Source organism: Pelodiscus sinensis, chromosome 2 (genome assembly GCF_049634645.1).
Source record: "Pelodiscus sinensis isolate JC-2024 chromosome 2, ASM4963464v1, whole genome shotgun sequence".
NCBI classification, from domain to species: Eukaryota; Metazoa; Chordata; order Testudines; family Trionychidae; genus Pelodiscus; species Pelodiscus sinensis.
This window is the reverse complement of record NC_134712.1, coordinates 166507766-166527256: the sequence shown is the minus strand read 5'-3', so window position 1 is coordinate 166527256 and position 19491 is coordinate 166507766. Positions and strand designations below refer to the sequence as shown.

The 19491-nt window shown below is 39.9% G+C and overlaps 1 protein-coding gene across 3 annotated transcripts in view; it reads left to right on the top strand.

The window, feature by feature from the left end:
* Positions 1-19491, top strand: part of SUGCT (succinyl-CoA:glutarate-CoA transferase) — a 473567-nt gene that overhangs the window by 232684 nt on the left and 221392 nt on the right. For all 3 annotated transcript variants that reach the window (XM_075921728.1, XM_006124080.3, XM_006124079.2), the window contains one exon: positions 6489-6591. In XM_075921728.1, the coding sequence (XP_075777843.1) occupies positions 6489-6591 (103 nt within the window). The remainder of the gene's footprint in view (positions 1-6488; positions 6592-19491) is intronic.

Sequence of the window (19491 nt, the reverse complement as noted above, 5' to 3'; positions counted from 1 at the left end):
GCAGCTTAGAGGGAACACTGGCTTCACCACAACGGATATTAGAAAGATAAGCCCCAGGGATCTTTTTCCTGACAATAAAGGCCAGAGAAGACTGTAAGGAATTTCAAGATACTTGAACTAGGTGAATGGGCAACACCATAGCAAGTTAAAGCAATGTTGATAAAGGCAAAGTAATCCCACTGGAGGAAAAACTTTTAAAAACTTATATTCCTTATATGGTTCTAAATTAACTCTATCAATTCAGGACATGGACCTCCATGGTGGAAAGTTCAATGAATACCTTTGATAATGTGCAACTCTGGTCAGGAAAGCTAGCCACGTATTAGGATGCATAAGGAAAGAGAGCGAAAATAATATAGAAAAGTTTATAATGCCATTATATAAATCAGTAGTGTGACCTTACCTTGATTATTGTGTGCAGTACTGGTTGCCCAAGCAAGAGAAGGACAGTATAAAATTAGGTCCAGAGAAGAGGGACAAAAATGAAAAGGGAAATGGCTAAACGCTTGTATGAATATTAATGACACTGGGATTGTTTACTTTAGAGAGGACATGATAAAAGGAAGCAAAATAATGAAGGGTCTGTGAAAGGTAGATCTGTAACTTCTCTTCTCTCTGAATTCATGAGAGAGAGAAATTGAAAGATAGAAAATTAAAAACTGATACACAAGCTTTTTCATACAATATGTAATTAGTCTGCAAAATGAGTGCTACAGGAGGTCTTTAAGGCCAAGAATGTAGTAAGATCCAAAGAAAAATTGGCCATTAAAGTGGATAACAAGAATGTGAAGAATTAGAATAGTTAATGCAAAAAAAAAAAAAAGTATATTGGAAGAGAGAAATCCTGTACATCAGATCTTAAATAAGTTTCTGTTAGGGATTAGATGTGACCTTCAAAGGAGTACAGAGTCATCATTTCTCTCTCTCTCTTTTTTTTTTGGGGGGGGGGGGGGTTTCTTACTCTAAAACATTTGGTTCTTTCTGGATACTGTCAGAGGAGATACTGATCTGGATTAAGATTCGCTTTGAAATATCTTTGGTATTAATCAAATGATACAATTTAAAATAGATTTTAAAAGTGTTATCACATGTTGTGCTTGAAAATAGGTAGTTTCAGCTAATCATATGATATGGATTTCATGACCACAAATTAGTTCTGTTAGTAGTACTAGCATTACTATCTGTACTTCTAAATTTCTAACATTATGATTTAGTAAAATTTCCTCCTGTTCAGAAGGCCAGCACAAGCCCTTGCACTAGTATTCTTCATATTATTGTCCCTATAGGTGCTCCACATGACGTTGTGCACACACCTGGGCACTCTTGATTGGAGAATTTGTCAGCAGTATCAGTTGGTCTGTCTACACATGTCTTTGCTTAATGGGGGAGGGTGGTAAAGCTGCTGCTGATGAAATTCCTTCTCTGTCATGTTCAGCTTGCATAGCTGCCTACTGGACACCACATCTTGCTTATTTTTCTTATTTATCTTTTATTTCTTTAATGGTTTTCTTTTACTGGTATTTTTCTATTACAGCAGATCTCAAACTGTGGGTCAGGACCCAATGGGCACCAGCGTCAAGACCTAAGCTGCACTGCCTGGGCTGAATCCGAAGGCAGAGGGATTCAGCCAGGGGCAGCATAGCTCATGTTACAGCCCCCTGCCTGAAGTTGACGTCTTTGGCTATGGTCCCCCACCCAGGGCACTGGGGCTCAGGCAGGGTCAAACTTCAGTGTGTCCCCTTTTCCCTGAGGTCATATATTAATATTTTGTTGTTAGGGGGTTGTGGTGCAATGGAGATTGAGAAACCTTGTTCTATTTAATTTAGGACAACTTTGTGCTCCCCCAGTCCTTGTTTGGTCAAGGCCTACTCTCCATTCAACCCTTTACATCTCCAGCCTTTCCTGACAGAGCATGCCCAATACCCTGGGATTCTTGCCTTGACAAACCTGCCACAGATCCTTCACCTTCAGCAATAGGCATTCCAACTGCCTTGGAGAGACTCGTGTCCTCTCTAAGGGCATGTCTAAACTTGCCCTCTACTTCAAAGTAGGGAGGCAAATGAAGCATACCGAAGTTGCAAATCAAGTCCAGGATTTAAATATCTCGTGCTTGATTTGCATGTTTCCGTCCGGTCGCCATTTTAGAAATTCACTAGCCTGGAGTAACTGCCCGCATCTACACGCGGCAGTGAAACGGGAGTCCGATTTAAAGCCTCTAATTCGAATTAGCTGGTAAACCTCATTGCAGGAGGAATACCAGCTAATTCGAGTTAGGGCTTTAAATCAACTCCTGTGTCACTGCCGTGTGTAGACGCGGGCAATTACTCTGGGCTAGTGAATTTCTAAATTGGCAACTAGCCGGGAACATGCAAATCAAGCGCAGGATATTTAAATCCCGGGCTTGATTTGCAACTTTGGTATGCTTCATTTGCCTCCCTACTTCGAAGTAGAGGGCAAGTGTAGACATTCCCATAGTGAAAGGAAATTCACAAGCAGATCCAGAAAACTGAGAAGGGACAGATTGAAACTGCTTCTTACAGAGTGCCCTCTGACATCCATGGTATCTGTCCCACCCCCATTCTTTACCCTCAGTTGTTCAGAATGTGCTGGTCACTGCCCCAGCTCCATTAAGCAAGGACATGAGGGCCTATCAGATTCTTTGAGACCATTGAAGAGATTATATTTGCTGGAAATGGAGACCCAGAGAAGCAGAAAGTCATTCACTTGTTCGGAAACGAGGCGCCCATCCCAGTAGGGGTATCACTGAGGATTCTACCTCCTCAGGTAGTGAGGTTACAGCATCATCAAAAAAGATCTCAACAGACTGACAGACCTCCTGGAAGGTAACCTTAAGCAGCACTGGTGTCAGTACCAGAAATGGAACCTTCTGAACACAGGGACTCATCCAAGTCCAAGGTCTTAAAGTCAGTGTCTTCAATGTCTCAAGTCACAGTAAAGAACACGCGGACCACTCTTCGGTACTATCTCCAGTACCTCACAATTATCCAGATTCTTCAGTCTCATCCAGGCTTCCCTCTGAGGGGGACCTCCTAATCTAAAAGTACATGAATCCTCTTTTGAGGAGTAGGAAAGCCTTTTACAAAGACTTGACCACGGGAGACCGTGCACTTATCTGTCTTCTCCTGTCTTCCAGTAGTGACATGACCCCTGGTACTGATGCCTTTTGCTCCTAGACTGGATACAGGTGATGACTGGCAAAGACACCCTGAAGTCCTGCCTTGTTCCTTATGGCCCAGTACAGTGGGCTTTTTGGAACTGTGGGGCTCTGTATGTGAACAGTTCTATGGTTACACTTATGCAAGAACAACAGTCATTGCCACTGGGACACCTTCCACAGGAAGAACCTCCAGAAAAGCAGGAGCTAGGCACTGGGGAGGAGACGCCACCATCTTACATGTCCTGTTCCTCACCAGATGAGGTTGTTATGCCTGCCCACTCACCCTGCTATCCTGTGAGATGATTTCAAGATGTTGCAAGGCCTCAAGCACAAGATCTGAGAGTCCTTACAGCTCCTGCTAAAGGAGATCAATGTTCTTTGATGAATGTTTTACATACTTTCCCTCAAGAGAAAATTGCCTTGCCCTTCACTTGAGTTAGCAGCAGCCTGCATGGTGTGGCAAACACTAGCAACCCTACCCCACCTACTTTTAAGCAGACCGATAAATACTATATTCCTTCCAAGGGTTCAGCGTATCCTTTCCCCCACCCCGTCTCTAACTCTTTAGTCATTGAAGCAATCAGTCTAAGAACTAGACTGTATTGGTCATGATCAGCCCTCTTTCACAAGCAACTTAAATGCATAAACCTTCTTGGTAACAAAACTACTCTTCAGCTGCTCTGCAATTCATGGTGTCCAACTAACTGGTAGGCCTCAATGGGAAAATATGACTTTTAAAAAAATATTTCAGGTTTTCTAATTTCGGTGAACGTCTTTCACAGAACCAGAAGGAGCAGTTCTAGGATCTTATCACAGAAGCACAGACAATTTCCAAGGCTTCTCTTCATGATTAACTCAGAAGGGCTGATGGAGCTTTGTTCTCGGTAGCTACCACGATTGTTCATGCATAGAGTATCTTGACTGCAATCCTCCAGCCTTCCCTGGGAAATACAAAACACTGTGGAGGATTTTTGCATTTGAAGGGCTGAAGCTCTTGAGAGGTTCATGTAGAGATCTCTCTGCTCCCACCAAAGACTTGCTCGATACTTTGGCATCTACACACCTGTGATAAGGGAACACAGCAAGTCTCATACAGCTCAATGGTTTTGCCCGTTTTTCAAACCATGAGACTCACTGAACTTCCCATAAAGAAACCTGTATTTCTCAAGAAGGTTTCATTGCTGAGAAGGAACTGGAGAGGTGGCAGATGCCTCCCACATACCAGAGCATAAGAATGTTGTATAGGGAACAGGTGTCATCCTGTGGACACTGAGAATATCTCTCATCAAGGGACAATGTGCATGAAGTACCACAGGAACAAAACAACTCAAAGAACTCTAGTTACAGTGCACTGTAAGTAACATCATCTTTTGTTTCACTGCTTTGAAATGCAAATGCCTTGTGCACCAGGATGAATTTCCCCATCATGTTGGATAATTATCACTGCCTGTAATATACATTCAATATACGTCATGAAAATTGGATAAAATCCCTTCTGTACAGAAAAGAGAAGTATAAATGAAGCTAGGATAGGTGCCTATACAATATGCAATACAGTACATTGTAGCATGGCTTATCTTCATAGCATTTTCATCCCAGAGTATCACAGAATACTGTACAGCCAGTTACAGTCTATACATGAAAATATATGTAATGTGCACAAGTTATCCATAGGTTATTTTTTGCTATAGTTTTGCTTCTATTGCCTTTGGGTACGTCTACAAAGCAACATTATTTCGAAATAACTTGCCTTATTTTGAAATAACTGTCAGTCCGTGTCTACACAGCACAGTTATTTCAAAATTTAATGTGAAAATACTGTCAAGATGGAGGATTTCTTATTCTGACTCTTGTAACCCTCATTGTATGCGGAGTAAGCAAAGTCGAAAGAAGAGTGCTCTATTTTGAAATAAGTGCTATGTAGATGCTCCCAATTTCGAAATAAGCTATTTTGAAACAAGCTATGCAATTGACATAGCTTATTTTGAATTAAGCCTTGCTGTGTAGATACACCCAATTGTGTTTAATACTTATTTTAACATTTGTATTAGCTATCCAGAGATGTCCATGTACAGTGCATTTTTAAGCTAAAAGGTAGTATTGATAATGTTGATGATCAGGAACTTGGAAATGGTGAGCTAGAAAATGCCAGTTAGGCAGGAAAACAAAGGAAACATACTACATCTCAGTTCCTTCACATGTTTGACTATAGCATGACAATTACTTCTCTCGGTCTTTTTAATGTGACCAGTATCTTAGCAGACAATCATGTTATGTATCTTCAGGATTATGTAACATAATCATGTTATGGGAGGTGAAATCCATCATCGGTGACTCGTCGTAGCACTCTGGAGTTGCACAGCCCCTCTGTGCCCCTGCCAAAAATCGAATTGCTAAATGGGATGTCCTCACATACTCCTCCATCCTTCTGGGTAGCCCTTCCTGTACTTCCTCCCTGCCTCTGGAGGCACCAGTTGCCCCTGGAAGCCATATCAGTTTATTCTGCTTCAGAAACCAATAGAAAATATCACCTTATACTTGCTAGTTACTGCCTTTGCTTCAGGACCATTTGTATTAACTGGACATAGGAAACTCTGCCTCGACAAACGTAGAATTGCACTTAGGAAATAGGATGCAAGTATCGTAAGAGGGAACTATGGTAGAGACAAGGACTTCTGATTCTGAAAATTGAATGCTTTCAAGGAAATGAGCTAAGCTTTATAAACGATGTAAAAAGACTTGGAATGTTGTATTATGCAGGATAAGCAGAGCACACATATGCTCAGCCGGATGTCCTGAGGACTGATTATATAATCGTACAGCAAATAAATATGTAGTTGATGTTGTTATCTGACCAACAATTGTGTTTTGTTAATTCTGACATATGTTTCAAATGTAATGGAGGAAAAACATTGTGCTGCTTTAAATCAGTGATTTTTATGATCAAAAATAGAACACTTTTGTACATTAGACTCTTACCAATATCATATCTATTCGTTGGTTAAATAAATAAAATATGCAGCATATTACTGTAATTAAGGTCTCGAGGAAACCCATTGATCCATATTTGAAACTGTTGATAATTTTAGTTTGCATCAATGGTGTATTGCATCAGACAATCAGAGAGAATTATAAGTCAGTCTAACCAGGATCTTTGCCCTAAGGCTTAGTATTTGCATTTCCAAAGACCACGTGCAGCACATTTTTGTTGTATTATTGACTGCCTGGGAAGAAATCAGTGAGGGGTGTTCTACATTCTTTGGAATCTAAAATGGAGAGTTTAAACCACATGCTCCTTGTTTGTTCCTAGATTTTCAGAAGAAATGACCACCAAATGGCTCGAACTCTTTGAAGGTAGTGGTGTTCCATATGGTCCAATCAACAGTATGCAGCAAGTGTTCTCAGATCCTCAGGTTAGTTCTCACAGAGCCTTTTTGATACATGAGTAACATGTTTTGCAAATCTTAAATAACAATTGCTTTCTTCCACAACAGCTTTCAGCTACCTATAAAAATGGGATTTAAGTCATTGGCTTTAATTATGAAGCTAGTAACATGGTATCATTGCAAATGATAATTAACTGCTAAACCTAAAATGGATTGCACGTTTGGAAATACAGGCTTTTCCATGTTGCATCAGACCATGGGTATATTAAGTCTTACGCAATTGCTGTCCTCAGTTGTCAATATCTGATTCTTCAGAGGACAGGATGGGAAAAATCTGTAATGTTTTTCTAGGCAAATACTGAAGTGTAAGGAAATAATTTTTCACTCTCAGAAGCAATCATCCTGTTCTATAGAGCAGATATCACTACAAATTATGTATATTTTTAAAAATGATCAAGCTTTAAATATAGTTGAATGAGAATTTAAAGCAGAAATATTTTGATCCTTTTCTTGCCAAGCAACTTCCAAGAATAAAGAAGAATTTGTCTTTCGTGTTTGGTATTTCACAAAGTTAAATGTTTCTTTTATTCATAACAGATACTATACATTTAGTTAAAATATTCTCCCTTTCTTATGCCCATAAACTTAGGAAAGCTGGGTATTGACTGATTTTTTTCCCCACAGGAGCTTTTTGGGTTGCTTGTTCATACAACAGCTCAGTTTGTGTCAAAGATACAGGCTATTTGCACCTATTCTGCTACTCAGTGAATCTTATTTAAAAAGCTATAAATCTATTGTGCGTGAATGGAAATGCATGCACAGTGAACATGCTCTGAATCAACTAGCTGATAAAGGAATGAGATTGCTCAAGGGATCAAAATGCACCACTGAAAATGGTAAAATAGGATTGACTACTGATATAAATGAATCTATTCTGTATGTTGTATGTGCTGTGCACCAGTACATGCTATAAGTGTGCAGAAATATAAAAAGAACAGCAAATGAGTGTGTGATCAAAGAACATATTTATTGTATAGCAAGAGCTTGTATTTATAAAACTACTGCTGCATAAAAGTGGAAGTTTTGGTAGATTAATGCAGTGTTACTCTTTGAAATGAGGTAGCACCATGCTGACTTTGCCTATGGAGGATAACCAGCCAACTTTCTCACATCATAATTTTCATAGGGATTAAGTTTGGATTTTGAATACTACATTACAGGAGGCTTTTTTTTTTTTTTTACTAAAGGGTTAGATGGGAGGCAGTTATACATAGGGTGATACTGAAAAGAAGATCCCGCACATTTTGTTTTGTGCACCACACGATTAAAAAAATCCAATGATGATATGAGAGACGGGTTTTTAGAGCTTAAAGCAATGATGTGTTAATGAGGGCAAAGAAGGAGTATCATGAAGATGCTCCAGGAGAACTGCATACCAAATTGAAGGGAGGATTCTGGTGGCTTCCCTGCTTCTGACCAAGTTTTCCTCCTGTCCGGAGGGATACTGTTAAATCATCTCTGCCATGGGACGCATACTGATGCCTTTGTCTTTGAAATTGACCAGATTCCACCAAATGTCAGGTTTTTCAGATTGTTTTCCCACTAAGGATCATGCTTCTTTACAACTTCCTTTATAGAACTTCCTGAAAATGGTGTCCTTTTCACACACCGCTCTGTACTCAATATGACACTGTCACTCTGCTCTCATCACTACTTGGGAACACAATATAAGCTGTTCTAGTTCAGCTTAATGGGCTTGTTTACTGAGTGGTGTTGTCTCCTTCCCTTCTTTATAGTTCTGAGAGCATGCTTGTATTCAAATGGGAAAACAAGGGAATAAGTCCCCATTTCTCCTGGGACTCAGGGTTTCTCGTATAGTTAGAAATGTGTTTTAGAGTCCCCTGTTGAAATATTAGCATCACATCACTGGGTTTGATATACTTTCTACACCCCTTATCTCCTCTGAGAGGTGACTCCAAGAGAAAGCACCAATGCAAAGAGCAGTAAACTGTCTTCCATTTGTGTTGAATATTTAGTTTACATTTTGAATTGCACTTTATATTTCTGTGGTGAGTACTCCAAACATCTGCAGATGGGTCCTTCATTGCCCTTCCTGATCCACTATACAAAGAGTGACTTGGACTCAGAAGTTCAGGGCCAATTTAAGAAAAAGTTAATGGGCTTGCACCTACTCCTTTTGGGGGAGGGGAGGGGATGCCAGTTTTCAATTGTGCATTCTAACCACTGTCCTTGTGTTTCAACCACATCCACATGCCTGCATACACCATCAACCTGCTAAATACCTTCTCACTCTTCAACAATTTTACCCTTTCATAGACTGTCTTGTCAATGTACTTCCTGCACTACAATGGACTGGGAACAAGACAAACTGAAAATCCAGCAGTTGCTCAGGATCTAAGGATGTTAAATACTGGTTAATTTACTAATCGAGTAGTCGATAGAATTTCCATAGACTACTCAACTAGTCTATAGGCACTTCCGCATTCCTCCTTTGAAATGTACAACAGTCCCCGCTGACTCTGGGCGTGCTAGCTTTGAAATGCACAAGAGTCTCCAAATGGAGGTTCCTGTGCATTTCAAAGCAGAAGAGCCTTCATGGAGTCTGGGGTTAGCGGGGGATAACCCAGCTGATCCTGGGCTCCGATAGCATTTCCCCAGAACCCGGGGTCAGATGGGGACTCACCAGCTGATTCTTGGTTCCACAGAAATGCTGTGTGGAGCCTGGGATCAGCTGGGGAGTCCCCTGCTAACCTCTGGCTCCATGCGGCGCTGCTGCTTTGAAATGCCAAGGTGGGGATCAGCTGTGAGGCGTTGGCCCTTTGAACTCCACCTTGGCGTTTCAAAGTGGCAGCACAGCAGATCCTGGGCTCAGCTGTGTGGTGCTGTCGCTTTGAAGTACTCACTCCTACATCCTGTCCTTGCTGCCTCTATTAATAGAGATAGAAATGTAGCTGTGTTAGTCTGGTGTAGCCGAAACAAAAAACACTTTAAAGACTAACAAGATGGTTTATTAGGTGATGAGCTTTCGTGGGCCAGACCCACTTCCTCAGATCAAATAGTGGAAGAAAATAGTCACAACCATATATACCAAAGGATACAATTAAAAAAATGAACAAATATAAAAAGGACAAATCAAATTTCAGAACAGAAGGAGGATGGGGGGGAGGTAAATGTCTGTGAGCTAATGATATTAGAGGTCATAACTGGGGAAGCTATCTTTGTAATGGGTAAGATAAATAGTGTCTTTATTCAAACTTAGATGTAAAGTGTCGAATTTAAGCATGAATGACAGTTCAGAGGATTCTCTTTCAAGTGTAGTCTTAGAAGGCCTTTAAAGCAGGATGCAGGTAATCAAGTCATTGAGACAATGTCCTTGCTGGTTGAAATGGCAAGAAACTGTTTTTTCTTTGTGATCCTGTCTAATACCTGTTTTGTGGGCATTGATCCTTTGGCGAAGTGTCTGAGACGTTTGTCCAATGTACATAGCAGATGGACACTTTCGGCACATGATAGCATAAATTATATTTCTGGATGTGCAGGAATATGTGTTCTTGATCTTATAACTCACTTGGTTAGGTCCAATAATGGTATCAGCTGGCAACAGGGTTTGTTGCAAGGGAAGGACCAGGGTTGGTATTAGCGTGGTATGTCCTGTGGTTGATAGTAAGAGTCATCTTGAGGTTAGGTGGTTGTCTATAGGAGACTATGGGTCTGTCTCCCAGAGCCTCTTGGAGTTTAGTATCCTGTTCCAGTATAGGCTGTAGTTTATTGATAATGTGTTGGACAGGTTTAAGTTGGGGGCTATAGGTGATGACAAGTGGTATTCTATTGTTGATTTTCTTGAGTCTGTCGAAGTAGGTGGTTTCTAGGTATTTGTCTGGCTATTTTAATTTGCTTTTTTATTTCTCTGGGTGGGTAGATAAATGCTTGGTAGAGATCCTGAAGGTTTATAAATGCTTGGTAGAGATCCTGAAGTTTCTGGTCTCTGTCAGTGGGATTAGAGCAGATGCGGTTATATCGAAGGGCTTGGCTGTAGATGATGGATCGTATGGTGTGTTCTGGGTGGGAGCTGGAAGCATGTAGGTAACTGTATGAGTCAGTGGGTTTTCTGTAGAGAGTGGTGTCTAATTTTCCATGCTGATTTGTACTGTGGTGTCCAGGAAATGGATCTCTCGTGTAGAATGGTCCAGGCTGAAATTGATGGTGGGGTGTAGGTTGTTGAAATCTCTGTAGAATGTCTCCAGTGTTTCTTGGCCATGCGTCCAGATCATAAAGATGTCATCGATGTAGCGTAAGTAGAGAAGGGGTAAAAGGGGACGGGAGTTGAGGAAACGGTGTTCTAGGTCAGCCATAAAGATATTAGCATACTGTGGGGCCATGCATGGATACACACATGGCCCCAGTGACTCATACAGTTACCTACATGCAATCCCTTACGGAAAAGGGATGCAATCTAGATGTAGCCAGGGATTTATCATAAACAGCTAACACACTTTTAACATCAACTTGCCTTGCTTCAACCAGCGGCTTTTGATAGATTTCCCTTTTCACCCCCATTGTTTCCTAATCCTCTTCAGGGTTGGGGGTGGGTGGGTGTTTTTGTTGTTGTTGGGTTTTTTTTGGGGGGGGGGGGAGTGGCAGTCTAATATAATTCAGTAGTCATTGTAAGATGTGGGCACACACCACTGGTAACTGAGGCTTTACAATGTAGTGCATTTCAGTAGCCATCAAAGCATTATGCCAGCACAGCTGTTAACAATGCTGCAAAATACTTTACAGTGCACTACAAGACCTTTAGTAGCCAAAGACCAAGAACATGTGGTATAACTGAAGAGGGATGGAAGCAAGTCTAAAAGGGAGGATTGAAATTATATATAGTTTTATCAACTGTAGGCATGTTTCTTTCCCTCCTCCCCATTTTAGTAAACAAATGCCCCTATAATTTGGAGGCATGGGGGTCTAAAAGGGCCTGTACACTTTTTTGTAAGCTCACACTAAAACAATAACTCTTCTGACCTTGGGATGCTTTGTTAACATCATTAACAGCTTCAGTCTCCAAAACACATTAAGTTTTTGACTAAGCTGGATCAGCAGGTGACATATTTTTTTCCACAATTGAATGAAATGTTATATACCTTTCCCCAGTTGATTATAGTCCTTTGTTCATTTGTGGTGTTAAAATGAAAACTGCATGCATGCATTCTCACTACTAAGTCTATCAGCCTGTGTGTGAAGAGAAGAGAGACAGAGGTTAAAAGGGCTGAGAGAGAGTCATTTGCTCTGTTAGGGTCACTGATACAATAGTTAAGAAAATATTCAAACCTGTTAGAGGGACAACTTGCTTTCCTTAAAATGACAGAGAGAGAGAGAGAGAGAGAGAGGTTTATAGAAGCTCATATAAAGATACTCTATAGGCTGACTGCTTGAAGCATTTTATATTGAGACTTTTTCCAAGTTCCCTCTTTCTAAAATATGTTCTTTTAATCAGGCCAAGATCATATAGTACATTAAAGGAATTCTTTAAAAGTTTTGAAAACTCACTGGATGACCTCACTATGGTCCTATTTAACGCACCCTTAGGAACATGTGTATGAAATATAATGTGGTTTGAGGTTTTCCAAACAATACAAACTTAAAAGAGAATATATTTTTTTACTGAATCAATTCAAATTCCTGAAAAAAGATAAAACAAAAACAGGTATGCACCATACTACCGATAGGCCATGAAGCATAAAGCTCTCTGGTTGTTAAGGAAGGGAAATAAAAGTATTCTTCTTACTTTTCTTTATGCAGTGTACTGCCTACTATAGTCACCATATATTGCCGTTGTTTCTGAATGGCTGGCACAGATTTAAAAAAATGATGGCTACATCATGGATAATTTAATAATTAATGGTTAGCCAGTGTAAACCACACTTCTTGATACATTTTAGCATATTAATGCTGTGAGCAGAAAATCCCAAAATGGTATTTTTTTTAGCAGAACAGTTACAGACATACCACACAAGTTGAGTACATCAGGTGTAAGACATCACTCTGATGCATCACTTCTGAGAAATATTGGGAGGGAAATATCAGAGTTGAAATATCACAGCTGGCTCTGATTTCAGCTCATGCCAAACACCTGCAAGCTCTAAAAGGATACCAAAACAAAACTCCACCCTGTGGCAGAAGGCCATCCCTTAACAACCCTTCCCTGACTTTACATCACTATAAAAATTAATTTAACATTTTTACAGAAACCTTATTCTTCCTGTCCCAGAAGACTAATACAGTTCTGTTAGCCATTCTTCTGAAAATGCCTTAAACAAAAAATTAAGGATTGAAATATTTGATAGTTGAAAATTATCTGATATTTTCATCTCATTATTTCTGAAAGTCTGTGAAATTGGTGAATTTTTATTAACCTCTAGATATATAATATTCTGTAAGTCATTTCAATTGAACACATCCTGACAATTTTTTCTAGCATCTGGTAAAAGCTTCCACAATTGAAGTTATGAACGCAAAAAGCAACTCAAGAAACAAAGTGCATTTTAATGTGTTTTATATATATATATATATTTAATGGATGCACTTAAAGGACCATGTTTTGAATCACTTTAGTGGTTAATAGTTACTCAAACAGTTTTGCAGTCCACTAAGACTATTCAAGTCAAGTGAAATTATATTCTTGCTGTAATACTTCAGGAAATTTCTTATATACAGCGGTTCCTGCAACTGAAATTGTTGATGAAAGCCTTTAGATTATATATTGTTTCTGGAAGGAATTTCTAATAGATAAGTGAAAGAGATTGATTAAATGTTGCATGTATCCCTTTAAATATATAAATTTAATATTTAAATTTTCCAATGGATATTTTTTCTCCAGAAAATGCCATTGTGTTAAAAACAAAGCATTTTGTAAGCACATGGATGGAGCCTTTGAAAACATGATTTTGAAATGAAAATTGGAGAAAAAGCCCTTTCCAAATGAAATGTTTCAATTTCAGAATTACTTTTCATTTTAATTTTTAAAATTTTGTACTGCTAAGTGTAATCCTACATCAGTTACAATCCATTGAACAATTTCAACTTTGTCAACATGTTGATTGCCCCAAAATACAATTGTTTAAAGAAATTTGATTTGTGGTACAATGTGAATTTTTTGTTTTCCTTCTGTTCTGAAAATGAAAAAATTCCAAATTATTCAACTCCCCTTCTAATAAAAATATGGTTCCAAAACACTTTAGGATGGTAGTGGGCAATCCTGTGGCCCATCAGAGTAATGTGTGTGGCATTTTGCTTACCATTGCCCATATGCAGATCTGCCAGGTTCTACTGATTTCTTTCTCCCTGTAGGTTCTCCCCCCCGCCCCCGACCTGAATTATTAAAGTGACACACACACAAAGCCAGGGTATGTGAAGTGAGGTGTGTGCTAATTGGACACAACATTGACCACTCATGCAGATTGCTTATTGCTGCTATATGGCAGTGGCTCCGAAGCTTTCCAGACTGCTGTACCCCTTTAGGGAGTCTGATTTGTCCTGCATACCCCCATCTCACTCACAAAACTACTTGCTTACAAAATAAGAGAAAATACAGAAATGTCAGCATATTATTACTAGGGCTGTCAATTAACACGCATTAATGCCTGCGATTAATGCTGGGCAGAATTAGAGTGTTAAAGAAGTTAACACGCATTAATTGCAGGAGGTTTGTGTGTGCGGCGCTGCATCTTTGAAACGCAGTGGCATTTCAAAGCGGTAGTGCTGCACTGCTGACTCTGGTCTCGCTGTGGCATTTCGAAGGGGCAGCGCCGTGCAGAACCTGGGATCAGCACTGTACACTTTGTATTCTGTGTGGTATTTGAAATCAATATATTTGAAGATGTAGAAAAAATCCAAAAATATTTAAATATATAGTATTCTTATTATTGTTTAACAGTGCAATTATTTGCGCAATTAATTATTAATTTTTTTAATCGTACTATTAATCACGATTAATTTTTTTAATCTGTTGACATCCCTAATTATTACTGAAAAAATGTTTACTTTATCATTTTTACCTTGAAATTATAAAATAAATTAGTTGGAATATTATTAATACTGTGCTTACATTTCAGTGTATAGTATACAGTGCCGTATAAACTATTCATTGTATGAAATTTTAACTTTTACTAACTTTGTCAGTGCTTTTTATGTAGCCTGTTTTAAAACTAGACAAACATCTTGATGAGCTGATGTACATCCTGGAAAACCTCTGTATGTCCCCAGATCTACACATGCTCCTGATTGAGAATAGGAATGTTAACCCATAAGCCAACTAGTAAATATGAGGCTTACTGTTATGCTTACTTATTAACTGGCCTTTGCCAGTTAACTACAGTAGTAACCAGGCACAGTGGAGCTTAGGTTAAAACAAGTTCACTAGCTAACCATTTTAATATTCTCAGTTGAGAGCCATTGCTCTAGAAAGTCTGCTTGTAAGCATGTGTTGCATATGATTTTTCCTGCGATTGCTCCTGGCTGCTGAGGGATACTATGTGGCAAGGCATAGGAATTGAAAGCCGGGATGCTGTCTTTTCTGAGAAAAGTTTGATGCTCTCCCTTGCTGCCATCCGGAGCAGGACATATATAGCGGGGTAGAAGGAGGATAGGACATGTGAGGGATTAGGGGCATGAACCATATATATGTCAGTTTCAAAGAGTCTATACTTAAGGCCCCGCAAACTTGCAATGATTTGAAGACAATGCTGTGGAGCTTGGAAGGAGCTGTGCTTGTGTGTAATTTCCTAATTAAAGTTCCTAACAGCATGTTAATCTAAGCAGCATTTTTGTTCTTGGGTACAGGGCAGTTTTGAGTCATAACTGAGCTATAATTACTCCAAGAATTTCAGTTACTCATAGTTTGGTGAATATTCTTATGTGTACTGAAACCCATAAACATATCCTTGAATGATTACATTATAATCCCATTACATTTTGCAAGGTAAGCAGTTTTATCCTTTGTCTTCTAAGGTATTTCTAAATGCTCAGAGGAGTTGATGCTGGCGACTCTGCAAGTGACATGCTTCCTGCAAAGTCTGTACTGAACCAGTGCCACTGCGTAACGATGATAGATGCTGTGCTGCTGGAAAGCAGTCATTTACACGTGCTGTGCATTCAAAGTTATGTGCACTATTGGTTACTAAACATCCTGAGAAGTCTCATAGAGGTAGCCGGGTTAGTCTGTATCTGCAGAAACAACGAGGAGTCCTGTGGCACCTTAGACTAACATGTATTAGAACATAAGCTTTCATGGTAAAACCCACTTCATCAGATGAATTGGAGTGGAGTTTACAGATTCAGAGGTTTATGTAAGGACAACAAAATAAAGAGGATACTTGTGTAAATGAGGCTAATCAAGTCAAGGTGGAAGTGGCTCATTCACAGCAGTTGATGTGGAAACGTGGATATCGAAACGAGAAATTGCTTTTGTAATACATTAACAAGTTAAGATCCTTATTCAATTCTAAACTGATAGTTTGAATTTACAAACAAATTCCAGTTCAGCGGTCTCTTTGTAATCTAGTTCTGAAATCCTTTTATAAAAGGATGGCTACTTTCAAATCCATTAGTGAGTGTCCAATGAGGTTAAAGTGTTCACCTTCAGGTTTCTGTATGTTACTTTTCCTGATGTCTGACTTGTGTCCATTTATCCTTTGACATAGAAACTGTCTGGTTTAGCCAGTATACATGGCAGAGGGGCACTGCTGGCACTTGATGGCATGTATTTAGTGGATGGGCCCCTGATGATGTAGTTTATGTGGTTAAGTCCCGTGATGGTGTAACTTGTATAGATATGTGGACAGAGTTGGCAACAGAGTTTGTTGCAAAGATAGATGCCTGGGTAAGTTTTTCCACAGTGTGTTGTGTGGCTGCTGGTGACTATTTGCTTCACGTTGGTGGTCTGTCTGGAGGTGATGACTGGCCTATTTCCCAAGTTCCATGAGAGTGAGGGATCATTTTCCAGGATAGGTTGTACATTCTCAGTGATGTGCTGGAAGGGTTTTACCTAGGGGATGTAGGGATGTAAGCGACTAGTCAACTAGACACTTCCCCCCCCCCCCCACCCTCTTGCTGCCTATATTAAAGAGAGGCAGCAAAGGGAGGGGCACAAGTTGGTACCAGATGGAGCCAGCTTAAAAGCCATTTCCTCTCCCCCCTCCAGCATCGTCTCCATGGGGGGCAGCGGGCAGTGGGGAAATGGGGATTAAAACAGTCCTGCTCGCACAGGTACCACTACTGCTCCTCTCCCTTTGGTATGTATAAGAGCTGCCTTCGGCTCTTGTACATTTCAAAAGAAGAGGCACAAAGGGGAACCCGTGCCAGCAGGGACTGCTTTGCTCCCTGCTGGTGCAGGTTCCCTCTGCGTCTCTCCCTTGGAAATATACAAGAGCCCTGGGCAACTACTCGATTAGCTGATTAATTGAAGTTTAACATCCTTAATAACCAGTGGTGTTCTGTTGTTTTCCTTTTTGGGCCTGTCCTGAGGCATTTTTAATAATATTATTAGTGTCCTGATCAGACGAGAAATAATATTTTACCAACTTAAATTCCCCCAGAAATTTCAGTTGAAGATGGTGTTCTTCACTTAGGGTACATCTAGACTACATGCCTCCGTCGACGGAGGCATGTAGATTTATTAGTTCGAAAAAGGGAAATGAAGCGGCGATTTAAATAATTGCCGCTTCATTTAAATGTAAATGGCTGCCCTGCTCTGCCGATCAGCTGTTTGTCGGCAGATCGGGGCAGTCTGGATGCGCCACGGATCTGCTGACAAACAGCTGATCAGCTGTTTGTCGGCTCAGCGCGGCAGTCATTTAAATTTAAATGAAGCGGCGATTATTTAAACCGCCGCTTCATTTCCCTTTTTCGAACTGTCTAATCTACATGCCTCCATCGACGGAGTCATGTAGTCTAGACACACCCATATTGTGCACTGTTCCCCTAAAAGTTATAGAAAGTAATATGTGTAGTTCTTATCATCCTAACAGGGTTGTTTATTGTTAGGTAAAGAAAAACCTCTATTTCTCCTTTTCAAAATATCAGAATTAAGTAGACATATATCCCAACTGAATTAAGTGAAGTTAGGACAGAAGGAGTCTCCATGGCTATCAAGGCAAAAGCTTTGGACTCTCAAAACCCTTTTCAGACATCTTTAAGTCCCTTATTTCAGTTAACTGTACTTGAGTTTTGACTTGTTTTTGAATTTCTCAATTTCATTGCCAGACGGTGTCCAGGAATTTCCTGTGAAAATAGATAGTCTGGGCCTCTTCTCTGAAATGGGGCTCTGCTCACACTTTTTGTACGGCTTTAACTAAATTGAGCTGAAACTGGAATAATTAAAGGTTATTCCACTGAAATGTAGATGGGATTATACTGGGTTAAAGGTGTTTATACAATTACAGCTTATTCCTGTAAATTTGGGGAAATAAGATATAATAGGGATAAAGCATCTTAATACTTTATAGCTGCATTCACACTAGGGAATGTACTGCTTTTTCTGTTTTGATTTAAAAAAATAATCACACCTCTAACTGAAATCATAGTACAGGAACTTTGTGAACAAAGCTATAGTGTGTCTTTACTCTCCAGATGCCTTTTCTGGAGTTTTCAGCTCAGTTTATGAATCTTAAAATCAAACCACTTCCCCAGCTTTACCCCTTCATAAGTTGTGAGCTTCATCTACTCAATCTTGTATTATACCTATCCAACGAGTTTTGTAGCAAAAATACTGGTTTAACTGTGTGTTTCTTATTGATAATGAGGAAGTGACACACAAGAGGAGACCTACAGGTTTATGGAAGGGGACGCTAGAGATTTGAATGTCCAAATACCACACAATAACATCAATAAGTAAGGCAGGTTTTCTGTATTGTAGCCATTTTCCTTCTCATCCTGAGTGACTTCAATTATGTTTCATAAGAACATAAGAATGGCCAATACTGGGTCAGACCAAAGGTCCATCTAGCCCAGTATCCTGTCTTCTGTTCATTCCCACTAGGGCACCTGGCATTGGCCACTGTCAGAACAGGTAATCACGATGGGATCCATCCCCTGTTGCCCATTCCCAGAGGCCAAGGACACCATTCTTGCCTATTCTGGGGTAGTAGCTATTGATGGACCTATCCTCCATGAATATATCTGGCTCTTTTTTTGAACCCTGTTTTAGTCTTGGACTTCATAATATCTTCTTGCATGGAGTTCCACAAGTTGACTGTGCATTGTGTGAAGATTTCATTTTGATTCCAGCAAATAAGTTTTAAAGAAACAATCAGTAAAGCCAGGAACAATGATGACATATTTCGTAAAACACCAAGCTTTTTAAACCTACAGATGTCATTTCCACCTTACTTCAATTGTCTAGTTGGCAAATCTAAATTAAATGGGAGGTTGTGTTAATTTTTATTTGGCAAGAACAAAAAAAGATTTGCATGCTTGCTTTGGTTAATATTGTTGCTACCATCAGCACTTCTTTGAAACAATGCTTGTTGAGTCCTAAAAATCACAAAAGAGATATGAAGCTCATTAAAAAAAACCACAAATATTTGATCAATGATTGAGTCCTCGGGGATGCCTCAGATGAATTTCAGATATTTACAACGACCCTAGAGGTGCATTGTAGAGGTGCACTTTGCTAAGTGTTTGCATTTCATACTGTAGCAAAGCTCCGACTGTTTCCTGGGGGTCTCATGCTACTGGTGGATAGTGCTCAGCCTCAGAGGCTCACTGTGGCCCTCCACACGGCCTCTTTCTTTACTAGAGGCAGGAGCCACAGCCTACGGAGTCATACTCCTCACAGGCTAGTTCATAAGTTTGGGGTAAACTCCCCTCTGGAGTCCTCATCTCACTTCTCAGGGCAGATTTTTTGTGATGACCTGG